Genomic DNA, 19,145 nt, shown 5'->3' with positions numbered 1-19,145 from the left:
ATTACACATGAACAATTAAACATTAACATGTGAATCAATTATTCGAGAATGAAAATGTCTAAAAGTAATAATCTAGAAGTAAAGTTTTTACTTTGTAGCCTCGTTTACCGGCGCTCAGTGCGCAGCTGCCGCTGGGTGACGTCATAGGCTATCAACGTGACTTTTCACCTTTGCCTGCCTGCACGATGCGCTTGTTGTTTTAAGAGACAGTACAATGCAGGGTAAGATCACTACAGAGTCAGACACAGACAGTTGTTTCCAAAACCATTAAGTTTATAATGCTAAATAAACTGTAACAGTTATCTCGTTTTGTAGCGTCATTTTGAAGTATAGGCCTATGTTTGCCAGCAAAAGCTTTTCAACAAGCATAGTTTTAACTGACAGTGAAAGTGGCTACCACTCGGTTTATTTTCTATAGCCTACCAGCAAACCTATCTGGGAAACCTTTTGAAATTGCAAAGGGAAAGCATACATTGTTATATTGAATCTGTATAGGCTACTCTGTAGTAACTACTTGGCCACATGAAATGGCCAGTGGCGGTGGGTCAATAGAGGGCGCTGTCACGTTAAAATTGTACCGGGGGCGAAAATTGTACCGGCCTACGTCATCGTTTGTTTACATCCTGACAACCTGCCCGGCAACAGACGACGCGATGCAGAAAACATGTTTCCAAACGACGAAATAACATAATACAGATAGCGGATCGCTATCTGTATTATGATAGATAGCGATAACACTTGTTTTTACTTTATATTTGTATTGTATTTAATTGTTTCATCGAAACAATAAAAAAATTTGCCCGCAATACGGGCGATCGCGTCAAATGACTCGTCAAATCACGTAGGAAGGTTCTTGAACATTCTAGACTATGAAACCTGCTTAAAACACTCCGTTTACTAGCTAAATTCGATTAAACAATTCAATACAATACAAATATAAAGTAAAAACAAGTGTTATCTAGCGATCCGTTATCTGTATTATGTTTCAAGAACCCTCCTACGTCATTTGACGCGATCGCCCGTTTCGCGGGCAAAACATTTGTCATTTGACGCGATCGCAAATTTTTTTATTGTTTCGATTAAACAATTGAATACAATACAAATATAAAGTAAAAATAAGTGTTATCGCTATCTATCATAATACAGATAGCGATCCGCTATCTGTATTATGTTATTTCGTCGTTTGGAAACATGTTTTCTGCATCGCGTCGTCTGTTGCCGGGCAGGTTGTCAGGATGTAAACAAACGATGACGTAGGCCGGTACAATTTTCGCCCCCGGTACAATTTTAACGTGACAGCGCCAGGGCGCGGTCACGCCAAATTTGTACCGGGTGCCAAATTTGTACCAGGCACGTCATCAGTTGTCCGTTGCCAGGCAACGGACAACTGATGACAAGGGTTGTCCGTTGCCGGGCTGGTTTCAAAAAACATTCGCGCTCATGTTGCCAAAGACGAAATGACATAATACCGATAACGGATCGCTAGATAACACTTGTTTTTACTTTATATTTGTATTGTATTTAATTGTTTAATCAAATTTTGCTAGTAAACTGAGTGTTTAAAGCGGGTTTCAAAAAACATTCGCGCTCATGTTGCCAAAGACGAAATAACATAATACAGAAAATGGATCGCTAGATAACACTTGTTTTTACTTTATATTTGTATTGTATTTAATTGTTTAATCAAATTTAGCAAGTAAACTGAGTGTTTAAAGCAGGTCAAGGACGAAATAGCACAATACAGATAACGGATCGCTAGATAACACTTGTTTTGAACGAGCTTGAAGGTTCGCGAATGTTCGTGAACCTTTCACGTCATTCGACGCGATCATCTGTTGCCAGGCAGGTTTGGAATGGATTACGTATGGATGACGTGTCCGGTACAAATTTGGCACTGTCACGCCAAATTTGTACCGGGTGCCAAATTTGTACCGGGCACGTCATCCATACGTAATCCATTCCAAACCTGCCTGGCAACAGATGATCGCGATCGTCCGTTGCCTGGCAACGGACGATCGCGGCGAATGACGTGAAAGGTTCACGACCATTCGCGAACCTTCTATCTAGCGATCCGTTATCTGTATTGTGCTATTTCGTCCTTGACCTGCTTTAAACATTCAGTTTACTTGCTAAATTTGATTAAACAATTAAATACAATACAAATATAAAGTAAAAACAAGTGTTATCTAGACCTGCGTGAAGTTGGCACCCCATGTGTAAAAAAAACATGTACAACTATTTCAGATCGTTTGTGCTTCGTTTGTGCACGTTTGTGCACGACAAATGAAAATTTGTGCTCATACCGTTTTTGAGATATCAAACATTACATTTTGTAAACATATGACGTCACTCAGCCCCCCAATATTGTCTGAATCGGTTCAAATGTGTCTCAATCATTTGTGCATCGTTTGTGCACGTTTGTGAATGACAAATAAACATTTGAGCTCTTTTAATTTTTAAGTTATTAAGGTTTCATTTTTTTCACTCAGCACCCCAATAATGTCAGAATTGGTTCAAATTGGTCTCATTCGTTTGTGCATCGTTTGTGCACGTTTGTGCACGACAAATGAACATTTGTGCTCTTTCAAATTTTAAGTTATTAAGGTTTCATTTTTTTCACTCAGCACCCCAATAATGTCCGAATCGGTCCAAATCGGTCTCATTCCTTTGTGCTTCATTTGTGCACGTTTGTGCACGACAAATGAACATTTGTGCTCATACCACCTTTGAGATATTAAACATAACATTTTGTAAACAAATCACGTCACTCAACTTCCGAAGCTGGCGCCCCAAAGGTGAAAAACATATATAAAACTTCTTCTGATCGTTTGTGCTCGACGCATGAATATTCCTGCTCTTTTATTTTTTTAAGTAATAAGGTTTCATTTTTTCACTCAACCAGAATGTCCAAATTGGTCTCATCCGTTTGCGCATGAAGAATAAACGTTTGTGCTTTCAAACTTCTCAAGTTCTAGACTAAAGGCTTCGTATTTTTTAACATGTGACGCAGTTGGTCACGCGGCGTAGTTGTGCTGCAGAAGACAACGGAGGGAATATCTGAAGAGAATGAACAATGAACACATGTAAAGAGAACTGGAGACATTCTATCTTCAGATCTTCCCGCGGTTGTCTTCTGCAGCACAACTACGCCGCGTGACCAACTGCGTCACTTGTTAAACAATAAAAGCAGGAATATTCATGCGTCGAGCACAAACGATCAGAAGAAGTTTTATATATTTGTTTCACCTTTGGGGCGCCAGCTTCGGAAGTTGAGTGACGTGATTTGTTTACAAAATGTTATGTTTAATATCTCAAAGGTGGTATGAGCACAAATGTTCATTTGTCGTTCATTTGTCGTGCACAAACGAAGCACAAAGGAATGAGACCGATTTGGACCGATTCAGACATTATTGGGGTGCTGAGTGAAAAAAATGAAACCTTAATAACTTAAAATTTGAAAGAGCACAAATGTTCATTTGTCGTGCACAAACGTGAACAAACGATGCACAAACGAATGAGACCAATTTGAACCAATTCTGACATTATTGGGGTGCTGAGTGAAAAAAATGAAACCTTAATAACTTAAAAATTAAAGGAGCACAAATGTTTATTTGTCGTGCACAAACGTGCACAAACGATGCACAAATGATTGAGACACTTTTGAACCGATTCGGACAATATTGGGGTGCTGATTGACGTCATATGTTTACAAAATGTAATGTTTGATATCTCAAAAACGGTATGAGCACAAATTTTCATTTGTCGTGCACAAACGTGCACAAACGAAGCACAAACGATCTGAAATAGTTTTACATGGTTTTTTTATACATGGGGTGCCAACTTCACGCAGGTGTTATCTAGCGATCCGTTTTCTGTATTATGTTATTTCGTCTTTGGCAACATGAGCGCAAATGTTTTTTGAAACCCGCTTTAAACACTCAGTTTACTAGCTAAATTTGATTAAACAATTAAATACAATACAAATATAAAGTAAAAACAAGTGTTATTTAGCGATCCGTTAACTGTATTATGTTATTCCGTCTTTGGCAACATGAGCGCAAATGTTTTTTGAAACCTGCCCGGCAACGGACAACCCTTACGTAATCAGCTGTCCGTTGCCCGGCAACGGACAGCTGATGACGTGCCCGGTACAAATTTGGCACCCGGTACAAATTTGGCGTGACAGCACCCGGTACAATTTTAACGTGACAGCATTGCTGTCACTTTAAAATTGTACCGGGGGCGAAAATTGTACCGGCCTACATCATCAGTTGTCCGTTGCCAGGCAACGGACAACAGATTACGTAAGGGGTTGTCCGTTGCCAGGCAGGTTTCAATCGCGCTCATGTTGCCGAAGACGAAATAATATAATACAGATAACGGATCGCTAGATAACACTTGTTTTTACTTTATATTTGTATTGCATTCAATTGTTTAATCAAATTTTTTTAGTAAACTGAGTGTTTAATGTGTATAATAGTCTAGCTAGCTTGTGTTAATTTAATTTCCTTAATTAAATTTAGAGAATAGATTATAGGTAATAGATAGATAGATAGATAGATAGATAGTAGATAGATAGATGGGTAGATAGGTGAGCAGGCATTTACTAACTGGTAAATGTTTTTTATTATTATTATTCACGTTATCCCCATAACATTTAGCTGTTACTGTGTAGGGAAATAGATAAATACAATGCAATACAATACAAATATAAAGTTAGGAACGCTAATAAATGTAATTTGTAAAATAAGTGTTATCTGTCTTGTCATGCTCAATGAACGAATTCGCGAATGTTCAAGAACCTTCCACGTCATTCGATCGTCTGTTGCCAGGCAGGTTTGGAATGGATTACTATGGATGACGTAGGCCGGTAAAATTTTCGCCCCCGGTACAATTTTAACGTGACACCGCCCCTCCGTGAAATATTCACTTGAATATATCTGCCAACTATTAACCAACCTTTATCATACGAAATAAATCAACAAAAATCCAAAGCGTTTATCCTCGTTTAATTGTGTGATATACATGTCACTGCCAGCAATCAATTAAAATCTGTCTGAACATCCATGATTTGGGCTAGGCTAGTTATTGGTCATTCGAAATAAAGCCCTCCACCAATGGCGCATTTCCACTGCAGGGTGCGGAACGGATCGGATCGCAAAGGTGCGGGTCGGATCGCGTTTCCACCGCCAAAAGTGGGCGTGACCCGGACTTTGCCGTACCCGTTCCGACCCCATTCTAGGGACTCCTCCGTTGCGGTACCCAAAACGAGACCAGACGCCTGAAAGGGTACCCTGGAATTCTAGCTACACCCCCCCTCCGTTGATTGGTCGACAGAATCGTCACTTCCGGGTGACGCGGGGATAAAAACAAACAAACAGTAGCCTCAAGGTATTATTCTTTACAATTAACATGTCGCGTAAAAAGCTTGCTTGGGCGAACAAGGAGGTGGAGACGTTCGTCTGCATTCTTGCGGAGGAAGACGTTGTTTACGATGTTTACGTAGCTGCCGTGGCGATTGACATCCGGCCTACCACCAAGGGTACTGTCGGCAGTGGAAACGCGACCTCGGAACTGAGCTGGGCTATACTGCCCCCTCCCTACCGCCCCTTTGCGATCCGATCCGTTCCGCACCCTGCAGTGGAAACGCGGCACAAGTCAGGGGCGCCGGCTACGTTGAAGTCAATGTAAGCTCGCTAACTTTTTGTTGTCTATCAAGCAGAGACAGCTTTTCATTGGCGCAAGAAAATTCTACCTCGGGTCGCACCAGTGTGTGCCCCAGGCCAATGGTATCGCTTTTCTTTTTTGTTAACACCACATGAATGGACAATTCAGCGAATCAATCAAATAGGCTACCTCCCTCAGCAGCATTCGCGCAATACAACTACATGAAGAGATGAGATGGATCGCTAACCATCAGAGGGTTGTAAGCACTTTCCACCCTTTTCAGTGGAGGAATTGGACTCCCCAAGCAATGTTATACTTAAAAGGAGCAAGTAAGTTACATATTAATTTAGTCTTTCGGCCTTTAACATATAAAAAAAATGAAGCAACTGTCCCTTATTTTTAACTGCATTTGTATTAGACATTGAGACTCACAAAAAATGGACACTATAGGACAGTGATCATGATTTGTGTCAATTTCAGAATAACAACAATAGGTAGAATAGCAAACCAGACCCCCAGTCTATTACTGTGCCAAACCAAAATTTTTGATCACCAGCCGCCACTGGACATGACAAATCCGTTTCATGTCTACTCTGTCTCAGTGTCTCTGACAGTAGTGTTTTTTGCATGTGCCCTTTTTTGAATTTGAGCCCCTGCCCCTCAAAGGGTCGCTGCACGGCCCTGGCCAGAGGGGTATTCCATCAAAATCGCTAACTAATTAAGCCTGGTTAGAACTAACGCCAACTTCCACTTGAGGCTAAAGCCTTTCCACCAACCCAGTTCAGCCGCGCCTTGCTCAGGTTAGTTCAAGCCAGGCTTATGTTATCGTGGATTACGCACGCTCACGAGATATGTAACCAGCCCAGAACCGTGAATGTCGAATCATGGATCAAATGTCCGAAAATTGACCGAGCGGGATCTTTGACAGCGGCGAACAGAAGTTACTTGTGGAGGTCTATGAGGAGTACAAGCATATAATAACTCAAAAAGGGAACACGTAACCATTAATAAAACAGGATGGCCGCCTGGCAATAAAATCGCAGATCTATTGAATTAAATAAGCGTAACATATTTAAATGTAATATTGACCATAGATTAGAAATCAGCGCAATAGTCATGAGGTAACGTGTCGGACTTGCACCCGGTCGTCCGGGGTTCAATCCCCACCTAATTAGCAAATTAGGAAGGATTACTGGAGTCATCAAAAAACCTTTCACGCCATTTATTTTCCACTTCTTTGAATATTCTAAATTGACTGACCATAGTATTTTGAAAACTTAGTTACCGTGTTGTTTTTTTTAAAATGCAGAATAAATGCAATTTATTTTCAAACTCAAAAAAATAATCGTTTGTGTCATGGTCTTTCTGTTCCCTTGTCTTGTTTTGGTGTCTTTCCTGTTTTACTTTGGTGTCACTGTCTTGTTTCTCCCCATGTCCTGTCAAGTTTCCCTCCTGTGTGATTACTGCTCCCTCCCCTAATGTGTTTCAGCTGTTCCTCGTTGCGTGTCCTGTGTTTGGAATTTAAGCCCTTGTCTCTCCTTTGTTCCCCGTCGGATCATTGTGGTTTGTGGTGAGTTGTGTCCTGTGTGTCCTGTGTGTGCTGTGTGTCCTGTGTGTCCTGTGTGTCCTGTGTGTCCTGTGTGTCCTGTGTGTCCTGTGTGTCCTGTGTGTCCTGTGTTCCCTATGTTCCCTGTGTTCCCTGCGTCACCTGCGTTCTCGGTGTTCCTTGCCTTTTTGCGTTAATAAATTACCCTTTGCCTGAACTGTCTGCTATTGGGTCCTACCTGCCTGCTACCCGCTAACCGTGACAGAATGGTCCAACCATCTTTGGACCCAGTGGACGCTCTTTTCTTTCTAAGTTTGAGGCTGTGTTGGGGCGTACGTGCAGCGCTGTCGCTTCAAGGCCCTGGTTGGAGGGTGCCTTACCCGAGTGGACGGGTTGAGCTTCCCAACCCCACAGTTTTTGCCTGAGAGCTATATGCCACTGCCACCGGACTTTGGCGATTGTCTTAAGCCTCCACGCTCCTGCTTCCAGCCGCAGACCCCAGTCTCCTGCTTCCAGCCTCTGCCCCCGGGCCCCAGCTACCAGCCTCCTCCTGCCTTACGGACTATCAGAGTGGGGGTGGTGAGTTTGGAGTGCCATCCGGTTCCACATTTCTCTCCAGCCCCTGAGCTGACTCCGAGCCCTGTCCGGTTCCTGAACCCTACTCCTTCCCGAGGGTGCACCTCTTCCAGATCTTCCAGACCTTCCAGAAGGGGCCCGCCCTCTACCTCGCCTTCCTCCAGAGAGGACCCGCCCTCTACCTCGCCTTCTTCTTCGCCAATGCCAGCCACCTGTGGGTCTTCACCATTGCAGGCCTCCAGAATTGCAGGCCTCTAGAATTTTTTTTTGGTTCTTTCCTCCTTGCTCCCCCCCACCCATCCTATTTGGGTTTGACTTTCTTTTATTTGCATGTCGTGGGTCGCCTGGCAGTCGACCCTTAAGGGGGATGTGTCCTGTGTGTTGCCTGCGTCACCTGTGATCTCGGTGTTCCATGCCTTTTTGCGTTAATAAATTACCCTTTACCTGAACTGTCTGCTATTGGGTCCTACCTGCCTGCCTGCCACCCGCCAACCGTGACAGTTTGAAAAATCGTTTCAATTTCAATCTTGAACAAAAAAATCGTGATTCTCATTTTTTCCAAAATCGAGCAGTCCTATCTCAGAGTGCTCTGACTCTAATGTCTCTGCCTCAGGGTGCTCGACCCTAATGTCTTTACCTCAGGGTGCTCGATCCTAATATCTCGATCTCGGGGTGCTCTGACCCTAATGTCTCTACCTCAGGGTGCGCAAACCCTAATGTCTACATCTCGGGGTGCTCTGCCCTAATGTCTCTACCACAGAGTGCTGATGCAAATGACTGTTGCGCCTGACGCAACTCTAAAATGGGTTGGTCTGAAACCCGTAGGTGTGTTTTGGGCGTAACGTGCAACAAACCAACGAGGGTTCCATCTCCCATCCCCTTTAAGATCCAGCGCATTTGAACTTAACAAGTTGATATTTTGACAACGCGTTTGCAGTCTCTGCTGAGACAGATGCATGACCACATGAATTTCAAACTTCAAGTGGCTCAGTTTATGGCCTAATAATATGGCCTAATTCACACATGGAATAGCGTTTTCCTCTTCAACTTCAGAAACTGAGTCGTCATGTCATCGAATTTCGGTAAAGAGAACTTAACACATATATGATATGCGGTCCTGTGGCGACAATTGTGGGTCTATTCAATGATATGTGGCAATACATTAACAAACATCGTTTTACCAGTATTGTATACATTATCGGTATCGACTTATTTTTACTTACTTTGCCATGGACTGTATTAGGCGTTACGTGTTTAGTTTGCTTGTGTTTAAACAGATGGGTGCATGCACGTGCCAAGCATCATTCATTCTTTTAAACACTCACACGCGGTAAAACAATGTTTTCTCATGATTAAATACTCATCAATCCTAAAAGTTATGGGCTTGTACAGGATGTCTGTGTCAGAAAATAAGTGTTTGCTGTACTGTGTTTGCAGATGCATTGATTTAAAAGTACAACTTATTACTGCTGCATCAGCTGTTCTTTCCCAAATAATTTAACCAACGTTATCATTTACCCTGAAGCAAGATTTTGTTTTTGGAAGGCTGGGATATGCTTTGCTCGAGTTTATTATTGTTATAATTATTATTTTAATGCATGGCATAGCCAACAACAGTGTTGATTCATGCAGCCCCTATGGAAATGTTTCCACATTCCACATGCTATTTCTATGCAGTTTCAAACATATGAACAATCTTTGATATTTCAATTAGGCTAATTGTTTTCATGTGCTGTACATAGCCTATGTGTGTGTGTAAGCTTATGTTACAATTCCGACCTGCCTAGGCACGTCAAAATAGCAACACCGATCGCGCTATCCGCTAGGGCATTTAGACAAGGTCTGCGCCGGTCAGTGGCGCAATTACTTTATCGATCTGTAAGATAGCACCATGTATAATTTGCGCCGGAACACGCCTCTGCTTTTCGGGTGTAGTGGAAGGAGCAGGCAGTATAGTGGCGCGAGTTGCAGGGGAAGATCAGCTTTGCGGCGGGTGCAAACTAGCAACGATACATGCGTCGGTGTAGAAAGTCAATTGTGGGCGGTTCTATGGCGATGCCGCTATTTATCCAGTGCAAAAATGACTCTCGCCCAGTACTCTTGGCTCAGTTTATGGCCAAATAATATGGCCTAATTCACACATGGAATAAGGTTTTCTTCCACAACTTCAAATAAATTTCGGCAAAGAAAACTTAACACACATATGATATGCTGTAACTTTGGTTCTATTTAATGATATACGCAATACATTATAAACATCGTTTCTTATCAGTGTTGCATTATCGTTATCGACTTGTGTTCCTAATATGCATGTGTCCCCCCGTTAATATACATTGCCATGGACTGTTTTATGTGTTACGTGTTTAGTTTGCGTGTGTTTAAACACATATAGATGCACACACGCACGCATTCATTAATTCTTTTACACATGCACACACTTGATCAAATACTCATCAATCCTAAAAGTTATGGGCATGTGCACGATGTCTGTGTCAAGAAAATAATGTTTTTGCTGTGCGGTGTTTGCAGATGCATTGATTTAAAAGTACAACTTATTACCGCTGTACCAGCTGTTCTTTCCCAAATAACTGTCCAAGAATGTGTGGCTAGGTAGATGAGAAAAGCAAAGTGTTTGCGCGAGGTGCACAAGCAACATTATGCATGCGCCCTTAAAATAGCATCTGAACAACGCGCCACTGACTATAAACCAGGTACTTCCTGGTTTGTGGCGCAAGTGATTTCTGAAACTGCAAAATAGCACCAGGGAATGTTTGCGCCAGAACACGCCTCCTCCTTTCGCCGAACCGCCCCTTGGGGCGCAAGATCATTCCCTAATTTACCAACGCGTGGCGCAGGAGGGGAAAGAACGCCAGTTCCTATGCGCCAGTAATTAAGTCAATTGCGCCAGATGCAAGATACGGCCCCAGATGTGTTTGGGCTTGCGTCGTAAAGGACTGTTTTTTATAACTGTTTGGATGCAAAATTTAAACCATTATGGTTCATGGCTCTGGACATAGCCGTGTCCTCCTGGTTCTGGGTTGGGTTTGTCTGTTTCTTCTGTCACACTAGATGAGCTCATGCATGAACACCAATACATGGCAACTGTGAAAAATTTTCCCGACCCACTCAAACCAAATGCGTCCTCAGTTCCATTATTGTTGGTGACCAGCTTGTCTCTCTCTCTCTCTCTCTCTCTCTCTCTCTCTCTCTCGCTCTCTCTCTCTCTCTCTCTCTCTCTCTCTCTCTCTCTCTCGCGCTCTCGCTCTCGCTCTCTCTCACCATCTTTCAATCATTACAGCCATCTGATGAAGTGATCAGTTGAATGTAAAGCCCATTACCCATCAGACGGATTTCACAGGATCAGAGTAGAGTAGAAGCGGAAGCATACGACACTATTGCAAACATAAGATCCACACAAGAAAGTGTTATATGAACGCAAACACACATGCATTGGTGCAGACAGAGCTATTATGGATTTCTAGCCCAATCAAGCCCTTCAGGGAATTGCCCCATCAGCAAATTGAAATGAATGAACTTCATTAGAAATGCAGTAGCAACATTAAATTCTCTCTCTCTCTCTCTCTCTCTCTCTCTCTCTCTCTCTCTCTCTCTCTCTCTCTCTCTCTCTCTCTCTCTCTCTCTCTCTCTCTCTCTCTCTCTCTCTCTCTCTCTCTCTCTCTCTCTCTCTCTCTCTCTCTCTCTCTGAGAGTCTTTTCCCAGTCTGGTGGGATCATTCCCAATCATGCAACATGTACTAAATTGTCTGTTAACCATTAGAGATGAAACATCTACAAAGATCATGAGCAAACACCTGAAGGAAGCTCAGAGCTTTGTGACACCTACAATCTCCGACCCCTCCTAGAAATCCTCTCTCTAGGCTTTTTTTTCTTCTTTTTACTATGCATCTGAGTGTAGGCCACAAACGCAACTAACTATTTACAAGTGCAAAAACGCCAACATATTCTTTATTTTGCTGACCACTTGTTTTTCATCCCGACAAATGTCTCTTAAGGAAAGTTCCTCTGGTACTTTCTCGTAGATCGCACCATCTTTCCCCGTCTTTGTTAAATGTTAAAGTGCGCACACACACACACACACACACACACACACACACACACACACACACACACACACACACACACACACACACACACACACACACTCACACACACACAAAAAGACACACGCAGAGACACACACACTCACTCACACACAAATACAGCGGTAACACGAGAGCTACTCACCATCCTACCACCGGTTCCAGAATCCCCACTGATGTCCGAAAGTCACCTGCAGCTCTCCATGTCTCACACGTCACACACCCCCCCACACACACACACACACACACACACACACACACACACACACACTGATATCGAGGGTGGAGGGGGTTTGGGGTGACAGACACAGTGACTGTAGTATTAAATGTCCTGATGAAAATAAATTCCTATTGATTGTTGCCTCAAACTTTTTCAATCGATGCTTGAAATCCCTGATGTGTCCAAACTGCCGTCCCTGGTGCTGCAAGCGGCCACTTGTTTTGCCTTCTGGTGCGACACTAACAGTTATTGGGGATGCCTGGAAAAGCCCAATTTGCAAAAGGCGTGTATTATACAAAATTTAAAAAAAAGAACGCAAAACGCTTCACGTAAATCCTCTCTCTATTCTCTATATCTACTTAAGACAAAATATGTGCTGAGGATTTCTAATAAGAAAACCCCAGGCTGCTAATGCGGAGAGAGTGAGGTGGTCCAAGTAAAGTCCCCCACATTCAACAGCCGGTCTAAGCAGGTGGGCGCTCTGAGGGGGGGGGGGGGGGGGGGGGATGCTGTGTTGCAATGCGGATGCTGCCGCAGCAGCTCCTCCTCAGCCTCCGCTGTTCCAGATGTGGAGAGCAGAGCTCCGTGTGAGGTACGAGCCTGGGCTGGCTGCAGGGAGGGTGCTTGGGGTGATGGTGGTGGTGCTGCGGCTGCTGCTGGTGGTGGTGGTGGGAGTAAACTGCTTCTGGTGGTCGAGGCTACGCGATGAAACCTTCCTACCTGTTGTTGGCGTTTCATTTTAATTGTCCTCTCCTCGCGGGACGCAGGGCGACGTCGGAGCGGGATCTGCAACATGTCCTCCGTGAACCACGTGAGGTCCTCTCAGCGTGCTTGGCTCACTGTTCGGACAGAGCCATGATGGAGACGGTTAAAGAGAATCAAGCCGCCGGCAAGGCGTCGGGGAGCTCTCCATGTCGCGGGGTGTTCTTGCGGTGCTGCTCGTGCGCGCGTCCTGCAGACTCTGCAGAGGATGCGTAGTCCGCGATATCTGCTGAAACAAGGCAAAATGCTGCCCCATGTAACGAGGATTCTGATCAATCAACAGTCTGACCCACGTATAAAATTGTCCAAAGTGGCTTTAACCCAAATGCGAACCATTTTAGTCCGAGGAGCTTTATATATTTATTTTTGTTCGGCCAAAATAGTTGGTGGACATACTAGGACGAACTCCGTTCAACTCTGTTCCTGTTTAGCAGATTTGCACTGAGACCATGAAGCTGCTGATCCATCAGTTAATCAAACGACAGCCCGTCTCTTTGTCTTAAAGGACACGTCCCGGGGGGAACTATTAATTGCTTGCATGTCAGTAGGTGTCATTAATGGTTTGTGTTGGAGTTCAAAGGTGTAAGAATTCCACTTCACGTGTCATAACTAATCAACAACACACATAGTGGTAGTTAATCCCATTTACCTGTTTGTGCTTGTGTGTGTGTGTGTGTGTGTGTGTGTGTGTGTGTGTGTGTGTGTGTGTGTGTGTGTGTGTGTGTGTGTGTGTGTGTGTGTGTGTGTGTGAGAGAGAACGTGTGGGGGGTGTGTCAGTGTGTGTGGCGGAAAGACAATGATCCATACATTGATCCTTCTTGTGTCCACTACATGGCAACGCCATAAACAAAAATTGTGTAGCTCCACAATTCATTATTTACATGAATCTAATGTTGTATGATGTAAAATAGCTAAAACGGAGAAGATTTGTCTTCTCAACAACATAAAGACAGGGCCAAAGCAAAATAAGTTATCATAGAAATACAATAATTGTACATTCCTCAGCATTGCACAAACAATGACAGCAGATGCTTCTTTATTTTCTCAGACAGATGGTGCACTTTTATCACACGTACCAGTCGACACCCAAGCAGTGCTGTGTGCCGTGCCGCCGTCAGGATGGAAGAGTGGACAGGGGTAGCAGCGTGCGTTCTGGAGGTGGTTCATGAAGCATCTCTCGAACACAGGTAAACAAACAGTTTATGGAGTGGGCGGAATGGTAAATAAGCCAGTGGCCATGTTTGTAGCTTTTAACTTATCTACAAAATCATAAAACCTTATAATGTTGTCCAATATGTGAAAGAAGAAACCATTGATAACTGTTGTTAGCTTGAAACATGTCATCAGAAATAATAATTTACATCACAGGTCGCCACACGAGCAGCGCCCTGATCGACTGGTGAAGATAAAGATCTATAATTGTTATGACATTATATTTAAACCTTTATGACATTACATCTATCATTTTGATGACATTATATTTATGACCTATATGACATTTCAGTCACACTTTCTATGAAGGTCTTGTCTCTAACTATTTATTCAAACATTCATAACTTGATATAATGCAACAGAAGCTAAGATAATTTTTCATACTGTATCATAAATAACAACCCTGCCTTGTCATGCATACACCGGTCACTGTGCTGATGTTTTAATAACTTATCATTAGTGATGAGACAAGGTGGAATAATACCTTATAGTACATTGTAATAAGTTATCATTAGTGATAACACAAGATGGAATAATACCTTATAGTACATTTTAATAAGTTATCAGTGATTACACAAGTTGGAATGATACCGTAAAGTACATTTTAATAACTTATCATTTGTGATTACATAGAATAATACCTTATAGTACATTTTAATAACTTATCATTAGTGATGACACAAGACGGAATAATACCATAGTACATTTCAATAACTGGTAACCCTTCCTTTTACCGTCCCCTAGTTACTAGGTATCTACCCGGTAAATAAATGGTAAATCATAGTGTATTACTGGGTAATTACCACTGGTAATAAGAAGGTAAATACAGAGGAATTACCCGGTAAATATATGGTAAATCATAGTGTATCACTGGGTAACTACCACTGGTAATAAAAAGGTAAATACAGAGGATTTACAGCTGAAGTACTAAGTAAAACCTCCACTATTACCCATCAACTCAAGTACTGTGTAGTTGTAACTGTTTTAGGTTGGTAATACCTCAGATATTATTGCGTACTTCCTAGGAAATTAGGCAACCAATTCTTAGAAACACCTAATTCATTAATTCAAGTTACACTTGTAGTTATCCAAGGTTTATGTTGGTAACAGCCCAAGTTTAATGATGTACTATCTAGAAATCAGCATAGTACTTTCCAATAAATTACTTTTTCTTACATAGTTATTATTCATAGCTACACCCATTTAGAAAGGGTTTATTCGATTTACCTTAGAAACTATGGAATTACTTACCCGGAAGGAACTTAACCTCCGCAGGAACAGTTTTCCTCTAGTGTCATGGTTCATCTTCTTAAATACTGGGTACAAAGCCATTTGTTTCCATGGTGTTACCACGTTATTACCATATAATTTTTAATAGATACATTCCATTGTCCATGCAGTAAACTGGAATTTGTACCATACGTTCTGCAACGTTACTAAGTAAAACATGACAATTTACCCAGTAAGTTAGCTGAAACTGTACTGCTAAAGGAAGCCTCGTTTGTTTCCATGGTATAACCAGGTTCGTACCAAATAATTTGTAATATATTATTCCCTTTTCCATGCAATCAACAGAAACTTGTACTATATATGTTCTGCAATGTCGTTCACTTTAATTTCAGTTATAAAACCCCAAACCACTGTTGATGAAAGGCATATTAAAATTAAACAAAATCAAAGGCTTATCTTTCAAACAATGCATATCTCACAAACAGGAACTGAACACTGAAAAAATCGGACAAAATAAAGAGCCGTCCACATCAACTCAATTTAAATGATACCATATAGTACATTTCAATAACTTATCATTAGCGATGACAGAAGAGTAGATTTTAATGTCACATAGCACCACAATGCTTGCTTTAGGTAAAGTATAAAAATGTCCATACCAGAATAAAATATCATAGGTAGATATAAAACTAAATAGGTAAAATATAAAAACTTCTAAGCTGAATTTGTTAGCTTTCATTAAAGGCACCCAGTGCAACTTTATGTAAACATTCAATGAAAAATAAGCATTCAATTTCTAGTCTTTTTTACACGTAGTAAGTTTCAATAACTCCATACCATTACATATCGACATTCAAGGAGCAAAGATGAGACGTCGTTGTGTGGTGAGAACTGATAGAAAATCGTAAACAACAACAATCGCCGGTGGGGAGAAGCCATTTTTCCATTGACTGGAAGCCTGCTTTATTTATTGTAGGTTACAAAAAATAAAGAAAATGGCGGCATTGTTGTTGTTATCGATTTTGTATCAGTTCTCACCACACAACGACGTCTCATCTTTGCTGCTTAAATGTCGGTATGTAATGGTATGGAGTTATTGAAACTTACTACGTGTAAAAAAGACTAGAAATTGAATGTTTATTTTTAAGCCTCGAAAGTTGCACTGGGTGCCTTTAAAGTGAGACAAAAAAAGCACATTTTATTATTCACAGCAACTTCAGAAACACCAACAGCTTCAAGGACTGCTTCTATTGGTTTGCCCTGGCGGAAGGCTCTCAGAGTGGCTTTTTTCTCAGAGAAATTTACAAGTAATTAAATTCAGCATAACACTATATCCAAATATTTAAACATTATCAACCAGTAACATTTCAATATCAATGCAAAATGGCCCAAATTTAAAAAATACAATGATGAACTGATATCCAAATGCAGAAGGATAGATACTTTATTGAAATGTGGTAATCAAGCTAACCTCTTCAACACCACTTTAAGTCAAACTCACCCAGAACTCGGCAGCTCTCAGATCTGGGGCTTTTTTTGCACGGCTGACACTTCTTTGGTGAAGGGAGAGCGCAAGTCTTCTTGTCCATCTTCATTCTCTTGTTATCCTGCTCCAGTGATGAGTCTGATAGGCTAGACGCAATGCTCAAAGGAGATCCCATTCAGTTTGTCAGAGATATGGTGTCTTTTCAGATAGTTCCTGATCCTGGAACACTCCGGGGATGAAGCCCACAGATAGTAGGAGGGGAAGAAAGAGAGGTAAGCAGAGGCAAACACGTGGTTAAACCTGTTAATTTTCCGTTGTTGTTTAAAGCTCTATAGAAGCACCGCTTGGTGCTTCATTGTGGTTGTGGACAACAGTGTATCTTTACTGTAAGCGATAAACAGTCAAATGGAAATAAAATGGAAAAGTAATCACTTGAAATTGACAGTGCATCCATCAAATTATTATTTCCTTCCACCAGTTCTCTCACAAATCTTTTTTAGTTATTTAGTTAGTTAGCTATATAAGTATTGTAAGCATGGCAACAGTATGCTCTCCTCAAAACCTGAGTTAGTTTGACAAATAACTCCTGATCTGGCATCAGGCTTCAGGTTATATTCCCACACAGTGTGTGGCTTCCCCCTTCATGCACTGACCAATCACAACACTCTATGCTTCAGGTCTCGAAAGTGGACACCACCGTGACCCCCATCCCAGTTCCCCATTAATTAAACATTGTGGTGGACTCTATGGACATAAACCAGTGTAATAAACCTTGCCTCTTTGTTAGAGGAGATAGAGAGCACCTTAACAATTATGTAAGGAAACAAAACGAGGAGGACACTGTAGAATCACAATCAATTATCTTTATTAAAACTCCTTTAGGAGACAACGGGACGGGAACACATGTGAATGAACCTTTAGGTTAGACCCTCTTTTCCTGGACATTTCTCGGGCATTAAGGGCATCAGCCACCCGCACAAACCCCCAGCAAAAGGGCACGGCGCACAAATGCAGCACTTTTGACTGTGAGCTGCACTTTAGCTTGCTATTCAACACTTCCGTTTACTGACTGAGGGCCGACAGTTTACAGCTTTCGTCGACCGCAAGCCTTGACGTTTGCCATGGCTAAGGTGTCTGAGCCGTTGTCTGCCCGCCAACAGCGACAGCTCTCGTACATCTCAGAGTTCTTTACAGATATACAACAAGTTGCAGGCAAAACCAACCTCGTCACAGACTGCTTCTCTCCTGCCATCGTGGGGGCCGTCCAAATATGGCTTGACTACACACACATGACAGCCGATCAGTCCACCGACCCGGATGTATAGTCAATCCGGACTGCTGCCATTGGACTGCAGTTAACGTAGTTCGCCTTCAGCGGAGGTGGGACCATGCTGCTTTGTGACATCTCCACTTGAAAGCCAAGGCCTATCTTTCCCACTTATTGGAGCCTCCATGTTTTTGAGGCTGTGTATGGCCTCTCTCACCAAGGTCGAAAAACATCTCAAAGGTTAGTGGCAGCCAAATTCGTCTGGCATGGGCTCAAGAAAGATGTGAGGGACTGGGCAGACTGCGTTCCAAAATTCACCGCCACACAAAAGCACCTCTGGCGCATTTCCCTGTGCCGCAGCAAAGATTCCACCACATCAACATGGACTTGGGGGCCCCCCTTTCCTCCTCCCTGGGTCTCACTTACCTCCTCACCATGGCTGGTAGGACCACTCGATGGCAGGAGGCTGTCCAACTGACAGCAGTGTCTACTGCTGAGACGGCCCGGGCGTTCATTGGGACCTGGGTCGCCCGGTTTAGCACCCCGTCTGACCTCTTTTCAGACGGGGGCTCACAGCTTACCTCTGAGCCCGCAATTGCGAAAAGCCTGTCCACACGGGCAAAAAACTATCTTTTACCCTCCGTTTTCCTTGGCAGCGTTTCAGGAATTTCTCTGTAAAGCCGGACTCATTTCAAAAACGCATCTAGCTGTAGAAACACTCTAGTACATATTCAAGGCCTCTATGTGGCACTGATTCTCCACCAAATGAAGAAGGTGGAAGACAAGGCGGATCATATGTATCAAGCCTTCGCGCTGTATACAAACATACAGTCGAGGAGGAAAAGGCAGTTAATGATAATACTTTTTAATCAAGCTAAGTCAATTTTTATTTCGATAGCGCATTTACAGACGGCACCAAAGTGCTTCACAAGAAAGTGCTTAAGCGCAATAAACAAAGAAATGGCCTAAGTTTGACGGTCGGGATTATTGCCGCCGCCTTGTAGGGGTAATACAGTTCTTAGTCTAGAGAGGAGTGAATGGGACAGGGTCTAGGTCCCCCACACCCAATGCCTATGGCTT

At 42.6% G+C, this 19,145-nt stretch overlaps 1 protein-coding gene across 1 annotated transcript in view; it reads left to right on the top strand.

The window, feature by feature from the left end:
* Positions 1–12,624: 12,624 nt before the first annotated feature.
* zgc:123278 (uncharacterized protein LOC641569 homolog) overlaps positions 12,625–19,145 on the top strand; it is a 169,742-nt gene continuing 163,221 nt past the window's right edge. The window contains exons 1-3 of the mRNA XM_060075567.1: positions 12,625–12,700; positions 13,919–14,057; positions 17,005–17,070. Coding sequence (XP_059931550.1) covers positions 17,034–17,070 — 37 coding nt within the window. The 5' untranslated portion in view covers positions 12,625–12,700; positions 13,919–14,057; positions 17,005–17,033. The remainder of the gene's footprint in view (positions 12,701–13,918; positions 14,058–17,004; positions 17,071–19,145) is intronic.

This window comes from Gadus macrocephalus, chromosome 16 (assembly GCF_031168955.1).
Source record: "Gadus macrocephalus chromosome 16, ASM3116895v1".
NCBI lineage: Eukaryota > Metazoa > Chordata > Actinopteri > Gadiformes > Gadidae > Gadus > Gadus macrocephalus.
Note: the sequence above shows the minus strand (reverse complement) of the source record. Positions and strands in the feature narration are given on the sequence as shown.